Genomic DNA, 14,073 nt, shown 5'->3' on the forward strand with positions numbered 1-14,073 from the left:
TCTGCATATGCAGATTTAAATTGAATCAGCGCCTGCGTTTAAAGAAATCTGGGAATAAAATACCTTTTTTTAAATAAATGTTTATACGCTTATTTACATGTGAATAGGTTCACTTGGATGCAATTTTTAAACAAGTAAATTAAAGTTTTTGAAGATAAGAGAAGTCAGTTCTGAAATTCTACTCTGTTTATTTAAGATCTGTACTAGAATATAATTTAATTTCTGTCTTTAATTAATAGATGCAGAGAGAGAGATAGAGAGAGAGAGAGAGAGAGAGAGAGAGAGAGAGAGAGAGAGAGAGAGTCTTAATAGCAGACAATAACTTGGATAGGCATAGAATTCTATGTCTATAGTCGTTTTTAATCTATTAAGTTAGAAAAGGTGCTCATCAGGACAGATTCAAGAACTTATTGAGAATGTGCTTAAATTAAAGCAAATCTTATTTATATTTGATTAATTAATTGAACCTATTCACTTGGCCATTTATTGTATATCCAATGAAATTTTGGACACACAAAATGTTTGTGTTATTTGAAAGAATTTCTTTAATTACATATTTTTCTGTAATTTTTTTATATTGACGTTAACGCAGTTGCAATTTGAGGTTTTAATGCCCGATAGAGAAATGCGCCCTTAAGCATGCAACACTTTTTTGCCTTTCCTCTCTCTTTTGCACAAACACACACACAAATACTTGTATTGTATTGTGCAGCTGCTACAAAATGGTAATTAAAGTGAATGTGCTTAAACTATTGCATGGGTAAAGTTGTTAACGCTTAAGGCAAAACGGAGAGAAACATGAATAAGCAGTCCATACTATCGAAACAAAACAGAAACATAAACACAATGTAAATTACATAAATGAAAACTCCAATCTAGTAAGCATAACATATAAATATAACATAATAGTTATTATATTATTGAACAGCAGCTCGCGCCGAAACAGCAAAAGAAAAAACAAAAACAACAAATGTGATTTTTGAATAAAAATTAAATGAAATGAAACTCGATGCCTTTCATTCAATCACTCGCAGGCTTCTGCTGCTGCAGCAGCCCCTCCCATTAGAGAGCTAATGTAGTTTCTATTAACAAGCTAAAAACAACTACAACAACAACAAGAACAGCTCGCCGAGACACTCAACACCTTGGCGAAAGTTTGCGAAACGAATTAGCAAAGTTTTTAGCAAGGAGCACGAAACATGTCGCTGTCCTCTCCGAAAAATAGTTTTTCAAGCAGGTGAGTTGCCGACATACCTTTGCAAGTACACATGTATACGAGTGTTATGCTCACACACACACACACACATATACGTAAATAAACATCTGAAACTTTTACCCAACAATTTCTGCACCTGCAAATTAATAAATTGCATTTCTCCGGCTCCAGCTCCGGCTCCGGCTGCGGCTGCGACGCTTGGCGAAATGCGCCGCCTAAAAGCATGCAATGAAATTTCGCGGTTTTTGCACACTTTTCCATGCAAATACTTACGATAAGGGGGGCAGCGTCCGAGGAAGTGTAATGGCAGATATATGCACACCTTAAATAAAAACCAAATTTGACTCTCATTGAGAACTGTTTGCAAAGAAGCGCTGCAATCAGTGCAATAGATTTACGCATACGAATACGATTTATAAGCTGAACAACTTTGATCCGGGCTGAGATCCCAAGCAAGTGTATGTATGTAGTACAGTCTTAGCCGAAGGCCATAGATCAGAAGGCTATTTTAAATGGGAACGCGGATAGTTATTAAACAATAAATAAATAATAATATCAATTGTTAAACTTTTTTGGAAAACTAATCAATATTTATATATATATATATATTTTTATTATTATTTTATTTTTTTGAAAGCACAAGCCTTTTTATAATAATATTAAAGAATATGATCTGTATTTGAATTATAATGTAATTTAATATCAATTAAATACAATTTATTTTCAACAAATATTAAAGCTAATAGGAAAATTATATATGTAACATGTAAAGGCGCAGGACGAAAAACATTAAGAGCCAGAGTTAATACAAAGTGGTTCTTGAAAATGTTACGATTGCACGAGAATAAAAACTATCTTAAATGGCTCTGGAAGATGAGTCGGAACAAATGAAAGCACAGTAAAAACCGGATAAGGAACCGAACCTCGTAATAGCTGAGTTTATCAAAGATATCACAACCGATAGAGCTCTTTTATATAGTAAACAGATGACTTATATATAAAAAACACTGTGAGAATAATAAATGCCGGGATAAAGAAATCTTGAAAAAAAGAATGTTTTTTGTTTTATGAAGGATTCGTCCTATACAGCTTCATTATATATTGTAGTCCGATGGTGATGAGATTTAACTCATATGTTAGGAGCAAGAAATGACTCGTAAATTTCGTGTTGTGTTTAGATATAAAAAAAGAAGACGTCCGATGTATATAAAATATTTTACACATTTAAGGAGCATAGTGAAATTCAAAAAATTCCGGATACAAGCATGATATCTGATTCTCCTAAAGGAACTTAATTTTTATGAAAAGTAGTATTTAAGTATTCTCTATAACAAGGAGGAATAATATAGTTTGTCGCTACTATTTTTCTTTGATAGTTATTTACTGTGACAAATTATGAAAAGGTAACGACAAAAAAACAACAAAGACAAATGTCTAGTAAAGCTCCGGATAGTAAGCCCTGTTGGCAATGCCGCACAGATTTTGCTTGTTGCGTGCCAACCTCATGTAGCCCTTCTCCCCCCAAGTAGAGCCCAATGAGGTCTTGATTATCCAATAGTCGCCGAAGTTCTTGCAAGTGCCATAGCCCACAATAAGCACAGCAAAATCTGGACTCTGGCCACAATGAGGATTGTGGAACACGCCGCTCTTGTAGTTACTGATTCCAGCCTGTGAAATGACGGCAGCCACCGGGCCCTTGGCCACGTTGATGGCCAATGCGGTTTCATTGCCGGGCCAAACTTGGAAGACCGTTTTGACTTTGGCACCAACAAGCTTCCGTTGGAAGTGACATTTTCCTGTGATTCCGCGGTACGGATAAGAAGCCTCAGTGTCAATGCCTCGCATCTTCTTGATGCAAATCAGAGCTGCCGCCGTCCGTTCGTTGTGCACCCGGCAGCAGTCAACCAGATTCTGCTTGGAAAGGGCAACCAATCTTCCAGATTTAATAAACTGACGACTCTCCACAGCACCAGTCGCAGCGAAGGCCCACGAGTTGTTGAAATGACCCTGATTCACAACAGGAGTGACTGCCCCTATTTGGGTCCAGTTGACTTTTACGGGTATTTGGCGATCAAGGTCCCCAACCTCGTTCAAATAGTCATGGGGCTCAGGCTCCAGGTCTGCAATAGGGTGCACGTCATCGTTTCTTCCAATAACCTTGCTGATCTCCGCGGGCAACATATCGCTGAACTGATTCACACCCATCTCGTAGCTCTCCTCTCCTGCGGCCCAGCGCTCGTTGTGTGCGTCAATGATTTTCTTATTATCCTGAAAGATCAGCATGCGCAGCTGCTCCTCCGCCTCGTCGCCATAGATCTTATCAAACTGGTATTTGAAGTCGTCCCACTCCGTTTCCGGTTGCTCGAAATAGGTTGCTCCGCCCTGCGTGCTGGCGGCAAGTCCCAGAAGGGCTACCATAACAAACGTTGCCTTCATTTTGACCTCAGTGCACTTCTATAGACTAACGACGACTGATGCCTGCCTGCCGCACTGCATCCACTTTTATACCCAGCACTGACCGCATATTGGCAAACGATTCAGACCTCATAAAACCCTAAATAACCTCAGCCCGTATACGTTGCCTAATGCGGGCTGTGGGTCGCGCACCTAAATTTACCACAATACTTGCAATATCAATCTTTAATAAATATACTAAATTGCAATAATAAATATAATAGTTGGATGTAAACTATCACCTGAACTTCATCTTCAAATTGTTATTTTATATTGGAATGAAATTTGAGTAACCAAATATTAAGCTCATGGATATGGAAGCCGAAGTTCGCGAGCCGAATCACAAGTTCATTTCGCGAACTGAACCACAAAACATTTTTATAAGGTTTCTAGGCGTTCTGATAGCATATTTTTGTTTTCAGTGCACATCTCTTGAAAGAGATATAAGGCTAAGATTATAAAGCTCTGGCAGAGGATATAGGATATGAGAAATCAAGTATAAAATTGTCAATCATGTGCAGCAGATCTGAAAGAGACATCCAATTTCTGGCGGTTAAAAACAGTTTGATCATTTTGTGCAAATGTAAAAGGCAAAAGAAGATATTCCCGAATCCATTAAATTTATGTTAATAGTAAACTTTATTTAATATTCTTGATGAGCACAATAAAATGAATTGATATTGCCCATACTATTCGGTCATACATATCACATTCATATGTTTGCAAACTATGTAATATCTCTATATACAAAACTGTGTGTCCTGACTGACTGACTGACTGAATGATTGATTGACTGATTGACTGACTGACTTATTGACTGACTGATTGGTGATCAACGCACAGCCCAAACCGTAAGATGACTGTTACCTTATGTGATGAAGGTGCACGTTAAGACGGGTTTTCGAGAAATTCCAATTTCTTCGTGTTTCAGCGAGTTGACAAATTCCTAAAAATCATTTTTAAAGCTTTTTGAGAAAATTTAATTTATAAGTGCCCAAGGCTGGGTTATACCCGCTAAAGTATATATAAAGTATGAATCTTTTGTTAATACAATACATTTTTCTATTATTATTAACATTTTTTAAAAATATAACATATAAAAATATATAAAAAATATAAAATTATCTAGTTGGATAATTATATAACTGGGTAATGAGCCCTGCTTGCAATTCCGCAGATATTTTTGCTATTGCGCGCCAGCCTCAGATAGCCCTGTTCTCCCCAAGAAGCGCCCATTGAGGTTTTCAGTAGCCAATAGTCTCCATAATTGTCGCTATGCCCATAGCCCACAATGAGCACAGCATAGTCTGGGGACTTGCTGCATTTCGTGTTGTGGAAAACGCCGCTCTTATAGAACCTTAGCGCATCCCGAGAAATCACAGCGGCAACCGGACCGGCAGCGACATTGTTGGCCAGCGCCAATTCATTGGCCCGAGGGCTCTTCAGGTGCTTGCGAATGGTGGCGCCGACGAGCTTCTTATTGAAATGGCAACGGCCAATCGGGCCTATGTAGGGATAGGATGCCTCTGTATCAATGCCGTGCTTCCTCTTAATGCACTTTAGCGCATTCATTGTCCGCTTGTGCTTGGCGCGGCAGCAGTCGACCAGGTTCTGCTTCGACAATTTCACCAATCTTCCAGTTGCCACAAACTTTCTACTCTCCACGGCACCGGCTGCTGCAAAAGCCCACGAGTTGTTAAAGTGGCCCTGGTGCTGCACAGGTGTGACAGCGCCCAATGTCCGCCAGTCGACGTCAAATGGGTGCGACCCGGAGTCGAGGTCGGCAACATTCTCATCGGAGGTGTCTTCGTCAAACGGTTCCTCATCATCGGGGCTGCCGTCGTTTCCAGTAATTAGCTCATTAAACTCCTTTTCCAACAAATCGGTAAAGTGATTGACCCCCATCTCGTAGCTCTCCTCTCCTGCGGCCCAGCGTTCATTGTGTGCGTCAATAATCCGCTTGTTATCCTGGAATACCTGCATACGAAGACGATCCTCCGACTCAACTTCGTAATTCTTGTTGAATTCCAATTTGAAAGAGTCCCACTCTGCTGCCCGCACATCAGCGAGACTTATCCCAGCCAGGACGTAGCCCATTATCCCAAGAAGGGCCACAAGTACGAGCGATGCCTTCATTATGCTCAAGAACGACTGTTGCCCGATTTATCGCGTACTTTCACTTATATAGCCAGTATTCTCGGCTCATGATAAGCCATGATTCAGCTTCGATAATGTTTTAAACTAATTGCAGCCTAACCCGCATGCCCCTGAATGCATGCCCAGAGTTTTGTATTGCAAATATCATCACCGCAAACTACTTTCCAATATATGTCGGACTTATTATATATGGGCACGATCGATCTACCCGACCTTAAACACCGTTCAGTCATACAACAACTCTCTGTCTTCTTAGAACATTTGCCAGATATTTTTGAGGCAAATCAAAAATCTCCTAAATTACATAAAGGTTCCTATACTTACTAAGCATACCCCAAATGCAAAGATCTACTGACTAACCCCTAGTACTTAACCTAATGGGTTAGTACATTATCTAACCACATTAAATATGTGTATATATTTAATATATATTTACAAGCTGTAGTCAAGCTTAGGGGAACGTTTATTATTATTAACAAGGCTCTTGTCGGGAGTTCCCAACTAGGGCATACTTTAAACCCTCTTTTAGCAGCAATAAAAAAACATTACCTTTTTTACCCAATTTTAATGGGTGGGGTTCAGTATAGAAAGCCGATTATAATTACTAATTTGTAGTTTAAGCCGCTAATTTCTTAATATATGGTGATTTATTCAAGATCAAAGTTTGATTCTCTGTCTAAAATTGAAACTGTAAAGAAACAGTTGAAAGCTAAGTACTGAAATAAAACCAATTATGTGAAGCTCAGACACATTTTTTAATAAATATATAATAATATTTGTCATGAATAACCAAATATTAAATAGATTTTCTGTATTTCAAAGCCAATAAACTACAGTTCCCTTTGAAAATATAGCATTATAAATAATATAAATAAAAAACTATTTCTAATAAATATTGGTATTTATTCTATATCCCATACGTTTTACCAAGAATTCGTTTTTAGGTTTTTGAAAAATATTATTTTATTTCCTATACAAATGCAGTTTTTTTTTCGGATTCTGTGTGCTCTTGTTGGGGACTAAAGCTTTAACATTTTCGTCACAATCACTTCACCAGAGCGACCTCTGGCGGTCACTTCTGTTTGCATGGTTGCTTGCTGTTGGCATTATCAAGGGCGCGCGGCAGCTGTTGTGCATATGTTAAGTTTTTGTTAGTTTATTTCGTTCGTTGCTGGGGAAGGGGTGAGGTCCATAGAAGCACTTCCCCTCCGCTTGCCGGCTGCACTTGCTGCTTAGCTAAAAATGGGCAATGCGTCGCTTATGTTTTCAGTTCTTTTTCAACTACAATTTTTGCATTAATTAGAAAGAGTGCGTGTAAAACATGCACAGCTACATATCCACCCTTTCCCCCCCCCCCCTTCCCCGCAACCCCTCGCAGTCCAGAAGATGGTTGAGTGCAAGTGTGGTTAGCTGCATAAACAAAATGTCTGCCACATTGTTTCTCTACTGCGCCGTTAAATTAGGCTTAAGGCAGCAACAACAACAAACAACTAAAACTTTACACATTGCTTTGTTAAATATTTTTGCACAAATTGCTGGCACTGTTGTTGTTCTTGCTAATTACATAATTATATTATGCGCAGAACTTTGTTGTATTCAGTCTTTTGTTGTTGTTCTTATTGCAACTGCAAATGTGTTTGGCATATTCAAATGGAAAATAATTTTAGCTCGCTTACAATAAATATAATTAAATTTGGTTAAATGTTAAAGAATCAACTAACTAAACTACTATTACAAATAAAAATTAATTTAACAATTTGGAAATTTAGAAAATATCTGACTGCGTATTTAAACGAGGTCTTTAATCAAAGCACAAGCTTACAAAGCATTCCACAGATACTAAGGGGAAAGTGTCAAGAATGGGAGAACTATCGTCTATTATTTCTAAATTGTGATGTACGTATCTGCATAAAGACACACATTTTGATGTGTATCTACTGAGGACAGGGCACGCCCATGGCTTGTCGCATTGAGTTCGAAACTTTCAGGAACGGCACAGCCACAACTTAAATTGTTTCGAAGTGTTGACAAATTGTTGGCAAAACCAAAAATAAGAATATGCCTGTGTAGAATCTAAAGCTGCACAAAATATTTTCACTTTAGTGCGTTTCAAGTGTGCATAGCAAAAAATGTATACATATAAAAATAAATAAATAAAACGAACTAAAAACACAAGCACAAAAATGAATTCCAAGCATTGTTGAAATATATAAATCAAAATTGAATTACGAGTGTACAAGAGCTCAGCCATCCAAGCAACCATGCAGCCCCCTTTCCCCCTTCAGTACTGCACCCCCTTTACCCGTCGCCACCCATGGAAGGCAAATACTGCTTTTGCAAGGGCAAAAACAAGCTTCAAGCTTTTTATAGTCAGAGCGCATAATCGAAATATCAACTATGTCTACTGCAGAAATAATAATAACAGCCAGCAATTGGCTTTTATTGAACTGAAATATTATAAAGAAGTTTTCAATATGCTCCGGCAACACTTAAACGGTAAACCCTATCAAAAATCATGGACATTTTCATAAGCCAAAAGTTTCCTGAGCTCCTGCCCCTCTAACAGCCTTTCGAGCATTTATTTCAGTTGTCAATTTCGTTATGTTTGTTATTATTACTGCCAAAATTGTTCAATTGTAGCTTTGAATATTTGCATTGGTTTTTGACCGGCCTTTTCGATTTCTAGTTCTCCAGTTGCATCAAGTGCCTTAAGTGTTTTGGCTAACCTCAAAATGTCAAAATGTTTTTATGACGAATTTATTGAAAATGTTGCGGGACCAAAAGCCAAATGTCAAAACTGTGTGCAACAACGCACAACAGCTTTGGGCGACAACTAAATTGGCCAACAACGACAACGAAACGAACAAACTGACAGCTTAATTTGCTTTGGCTTCCTCACAGTTCGAACCATTTTGACAATTCTGCAAATTGTAATGCAAACTATTTAGATTAAAGATTAAGTGATACTTACTATATATACATATGTATGTATTTGTTTAAATCTAAATATTGCAGATTGTTATTTCATAAGTCAACAGCGTTCAAGGCCTGAGCCATAGTCAGTTGGCAAACATATTTCAAAAGGCCTTCAATATTGTGTTTTGAGCCATAGAGAAATCCCAATTTGTTTACTCACACACACATACACACGCACACACACACACGCGCGTACAGAGATTGACCCATTCACAAAACTAGGCCGCAACTGCAATTCACAATAATCGAAGTCCAGCGCCGAACCTACGCCTACATTTACCAGGCATAAATTGATTAAGCAGGCAGAGAGAACGAACGAAGGAGAAAGACAGAGAGGGAGAGAGAAAGAAACGCAGAGTGTGTGGCGTGGCGAGAGTTATAGAGTGACAGGGATAGACATAGTGAAGTTCTGCCAAATGGTAATTTAAATGTATATTTTGTGGCCCCATTATTAACGCAAAATATTGCATCGCCTCCCGCCTCCCGCCTCCCGCCTCTTGGCTTAGCAATTTTCACGCAGCATCTGCCGTGGCAGAAAATTACTCTTAAAACTAATTAAAATAAATGTGCGTGAGCCAATAACAGCACAAGTCTCTATGACAACATAGATGTTAATTATGAGCATTGCCCACAGCCGCACCGCACTGCCGCTGCCAGCGCTGATCTCCAACTCCGAATCGCCGGCGGCGTGCGCTGACCGGAACTGCGCTTCGTCTAACAGAACCAGCAAAAACAACCACCAGCAGAGCCAGCTGCTGGCCACATTGGCCGGGAATTAAACCAACATTATGGTACATTATCTGCTGCAAGCCAAAAGCTGCGATTCCTCCATTTAACTGTCCGCGGAGTAGGTGCACAGCCGACTGTCTGTCGCAGGCTGTGAAGCGTAGGAATATTTACATTCTGCACATAAAAAAAAAAAATAATATCAAATAACAAGAACGAGGGCAATATCAAGAGTAAGGTAAATAAATAAATAACAAAAATTATTGGTAAACAAAATGTTAGCTTATTTCACTTGCACTTCGAAGAGACCACGCATCCATTCTGGAGTATAGAGTGATAGGCGCAATTACCCGGCTTTGTCCGACCAAGATCTTTCTTCTAATTGTTCGGTAGTGTGCCCAACACTTCACATAGAGCTTTGTGTGGTGAAATCGATTTATTTTTTAAATGTAGAGCATTGAAGCTTGAAGCGATCAGGAAAAAAATATCTTTCGCCTGAATATCGGTTATTTTTCGACCTAAAGGATTGGATTTTCCAATAATATTTGGATTTCACTTTTCTATTTTTATGTATTGAATACTTAGGTTGGCACTCATTTGTCTATCAATAATAAATTAATAACAAAATAATTAGTAATAAACTAAAAGCTCTTAACAAATAATCATCTTTATAAATTTATTCAACAATTGCCAAACACTTTAAGCAACCTTCGGCCATAGATTTAGTATGGCATACTCCAGAGTGAACGCGTGTAACAATTGACGCTGTTTTGGGCTCAAAGTTATAGGTTCAGGTCCAGTTTGCCGTGAGTAAAGCTCGCAATGTATTTACGTATAAACAACAATCAGCCCTGTTAACAACCTACCTGTTGTTGGGTGTTTTGGTGTTGCTGGCGTTTTGATCTCGTGAATGCATGAATGATTCCTGGGCGCACAGAACACAAACAGCATTAACAATAATGACACCAGAAAACAATTGAAATAATTCTAGCAGAAAGTTTTAGTCAACTTTTTCATGAGCGGGTACATATTTTTATTTTAGTTTTCGTACCAGCGTCAAGGAGTCTATGTGGAAAATTGCAGCGGAAAAAAGGAAAAGAACCAAAAATAAATGCAGCCTATTATGTGCTAGAAAGTGAGAGGCTTTCAAAAGATGCAAATGTTTCGAATTTTTAACTGGCTGATTTTGAATGTTTGGCTCAGCTTCTATATCTGTTGGGCCCAACAAACGCATATTAAACTGGAGCAGGGCGATCTAATTGGTGTAAATATGCACTAACCCGTGAAAAGATTACAACAAATTAAATTGTGTACTTCGGTTCCAGCTCAAGGTCTTTCCGGATGGAGCACGCAGCGCAGTCTACGCCTTCCTGGGAATACCCTATGCACAACCACCTTTGGGCTCACTGCGTTTTGCGGTAAGTTAACCATGTTCCGCAACGGAACCTTTCTCAGTACCCAACTGTTAAACAGTTCAACTGGGACACCCAACATATATTTGTATATCTTAAGGGGTAACAGGTGTATCAAGTTTCTATGAAAATATTTGTGACAAGTAAAAGGAAACATCTTAGCATGTTCTTTTTTTGTCTGTACGTTTGTGAATCTCGGAAACTACGAAAACTAGACTCTTGAAATTTGATATATACTATATTCTTATGATATATTTTGATAAATCATAAGAATATACTCTATATATCAAATTTCAAGAGTCTAGTTTGGCAGAACGAACTCATCATTTTTCCAGATATCTTCTCCCACTATCATAATATCGATAAATATCGATTGTGAGATTCGGCTTTTTAGGAATACCTCTATATTTATATGACCTAGATACACCAAGCATGTTATGTAGGTTCTCGTATGGTATACACAGATCTAGATATATTCATATTCCATATTCCAAAATTTTAATGAACACATTATCCAAATAAGAGCGTCACGCTTTGGTAAACACACTTGGCTGTCATATTTGGGGTCTGAACATTTCAGAAAGATCGGACTATAAGATACGCATTTGCAATAGAGTAGGGCATAAGAAAGAAAAAGCTCACTCAAGATATGCTTTGTAGTAGCTTAAAAATCTTGAGAAATGTAAGCTTTTATCTAAAAATTTTCCAATCTTACCTTCCCTTAGCCTGCCCAGCCACACAACGGCTGGAACCGGACGCTTCAGGCCACGGCAATGCAGCCCATTTGCCCACAGCTGTCGAATACCATCTACGATGAGAGCGCCGATGGCAGCATATCACGTGCTGCTCCCAACAATGAGGATTGTCTCTACCTGAACATCTGGACACCTGAGACGGGCTTGCGTTACGGCCAACTGCCTATGCTGGTCATAATTAGCGGTGAGGATTTCGCCTACGACTGGTCGCGTAATCGCATCAACGGTCTGGACTTTGCCGCTGCCGAGAGCGTGGTTGTGGTCAGCGTGCAATATCGCAGCAACATATATGGCTGGCTGGGACTGGGCCAAGATCACCGCCAGCTGCCGGGCAACTATGGATTGAGTGATATCCAACTGGCGCTGCGTTGGCTCCAACGCAATGCCCAAAGTTTCGGTGGCAATGCCGATCAGCTGACGCTGCTCGGTCATGGAAGCGGTGCCATCCTGGCCCTGGCTGCCGCCCTGCAACCGGCTGATGGCGCTTCGCTGTTCAAGCAGCTGATACTGATGTCGCCGGGCCCGGTTCTGTACGCCTTGGGTGCTGGCCATCAGCAGCGCATTGTGGCAACCGGACGTGTACTCGTGCACAAGCTGGGCTGTCAGTTCGAGGAGGCACAACACCGCCAGCTGCTGAGTTGCCTGCGCCGCAAGAGCGCCGAGGATCTGCTGCGCGCCTATGAAAGTGTCTACAATCACGGCAATGCCAGCATGCAGCTGGGCGTGCAGCTAAGCTACCCTGGCGACCTGGAGCAGCACCTGGCTAATGTGTCGCTCCCGCCGCTGCTGCTGGGCATTGGCTCCAATGAGGGTGCCTTCATGCAGGACTATTGGCTGGACGTGGCGCGTGACGGTCACCTGGCCCTGCACGGCTATATCAACAGCACCCTGTTGCCAAATGTGCTTCGCTCCATGCAGCTCGAGGAGCAGGCGGGTGCAAGCGAGGCTCAATTGGCGGCCATACGTTGGCGCTACTTTAGCGACGAGGCTTCGGCTTCGGTCAGTCAATTGCTGTGGGGCATGCAGCGGCTGCTGTCCGAGTCGCTGTACGAGACGCCCTTCCTGCGCCTGCTGCAGCTGCTCAATGACAGCAGCAGCCCAAGCTATGCCTATGTCTTTGATCAGTCGCATGCTCATGCGATGGACATGCGCGGCAGACAGAATCTGTTTGGCGGCGCCTCACATAGTGCGGATTTGCCGCTGCTGCTCGGTCCGAGTCTATTTCAACAGATTGCGCGTCGTCGTTTTAGCGTCGAGGAGGAGCAGCTGTGCCGCAAGCTACGCGGCTCGTTTGCCAACTTTGTGAAAGGCGGCAATCCGACGCCGGGACGCATTTATGATGCCTGGCAGCCGTACACGCCACAGCGTACCTTTGTCTACGCATTGGGTGAGCTGGCCAAGAGCTTGGAGCTGCCAGCTGGCGTTGATGAGGCGCTCATTGAACAGCTGCTAAGTGGCAAACAGCAGACGGATGTCGGCTCGGATCGCAGCTTGTCCAGAACTAATCGGCATGACAGCTATCGACAGGGGAACAGCAATTCGTATGTGGCCAACAACCAGCTGGATTCCGGCTATGGCAATCACTTGCGACGCGTTTACGGCTTTTGGCAGGTGCTGCTGCCCACAGCACAAGACGCAGAGCTGCGCGATGGCAGCGGTGGTGTCTTGAGGCAGCGTGTTAAGCTTTTGGAGGCTAATGCTGATGCTGCACGCTATCGGCAGGGTTTTTATGCCATGCTGGGCCTTGTTTGCCTGCTGCTGGCGTGTCTAGGCTTGTGTGTCTATCTGTTGCGTCGCGAGCTGCCCCACAGCAGACGCATCTCATCAGCGGAGCCGTCCTATGGTTTATGACAAAAGTGGTTTCGTTGGACGACCATCTTTGGACGCAACGCCAAGTTTGAGGCCGACACAAGCGTGGCCAATGTCGAGTCCTGGCGCAAAGGTGGTCGAACAGCGAAACGAGAACAGGACCCAGCACCAAGTAGTCGGACGCGACGTCCAAGACAACTGCAGCCGTACGATGAGCAGCCAAAGGGCAACAAGGCTGCAAACACTGCCCGAGGAACCGGAGCTAGAGCTGGAACAAGAGATGGCTGCGGTGACGGAGCAACCGCAGTTGGAGATGAGGCAACTGTTGCGGAACTCCTGGACACTGTCCGCAACCAATACGAGCAAAATATGGCTTTTAAGAACTGGCAATACCAGTTGACTTGTGATAAGTTCTAAGCATAACCAAAGAATCTATTTGAAGTTGTACATTTCGTATATACGTATTTACCTTTTTCTTTGTTTTATTAAAAACTTCGAAATGTTTATTTTCAAAATTTAATAATTCGCGCCTTTTGTTGTGTGAAACAGCCCTGTTCGCTGCACCTTG

General features: G+C 41.4%; 3 protein-coding genes across 3 annotated transcripts; 1 reads left to right on the plus strand and 2 right to left on the minus strand.

Moving 5' to 3' along the window:
* Nucleotides 1-2,565: 2,565 nt before the first annotated feature.
* LOC135437729 (cathepsin L-like) lies at nt 2,566-3,686 on the minus strand. Its single transcript, XM_064695784.1, has one exon. The coding sequence runs from the start codon at nt 3,650-3,652 to the stop codon at nt 2,651-2,653; it is 1,002 nt and encodes a 333-aa protein (XP_064551854.1). The 5' UTR covers nt 3,653-3,686; the 3' UTR covers nt 2,566-2,650.
* A 985-nt stretch (nt 3,687-4,671) lies between these two features.
* LOC135437794 (cathepsin L-like) lies at nt 4,672-5,900 on the minus strand. The gene has a single exon (XM_064695864.1). The coding sequence runs from the start codon at nt 5,804-5,806 to the stop codon at nt 4,808-4,810; it is 999 nt and encodes a 332-aa protein (XP_064551934.1). The 5' UTR covers nt 5,807-5,900; the 3' UTR covers nt 4,672-4,807.
* Nucleotides 5,901-10,560: 4,660 nt separating this feature from the next.
* LOC135437915 (carboxylesterase 1C) lies at nt 10,561-14,006 on the plus strand. The gene is given in 3 exon segments (XM_064696009.1): nt 10,561-10,793; nt 10,855-10,947; nt 11,667-14,006. Coding segments are annotated over 3 exon segments (2,460 nt in total). The 5' UTR covers nt 10,561-10,682; the 3' UTR covers nt 13,923-14,006.
* The last annotated feature ends 67 nt before the right edge of the window (nt 14,007-14,073 follow it).

The sequence above is a fragment of the Drosophila montana genome, unplaced genomic scaffold (genome assembly GCF_035044405.1).
Source record: "Drosophila montana isolate Dmon_TW-CO22-7 unplaced genomic scaffold, ASM3504440v1 contig_3833_1, whole genome shotgun sequence".
In the NCBI taxonomy this organism is placed as follows: Eukaryota; Metazoa; Arthropoda; class Insecta; order Diptera; family Drosophilidae; genus Drosophila; species Drosophila montana.

What these genes read in the sequence shown, in the direction of transcription:
- LOC135437729 (XM_064695784.1), bottom strand. Translation starts at nt 3,652, where the DNA reads ATGAAGGCAACGTTTGTTATGGTAGCCCTTCTGGGACTTGCCGCCAGC.
- LOC135437794 (XM_064695864.1), bottom strand. Translation starts at nt 5,806, where the DNA reads ATGAAGGCATCGCTCGTACTTGTGGCCCTTCTTGGGATAATGGGCTAC.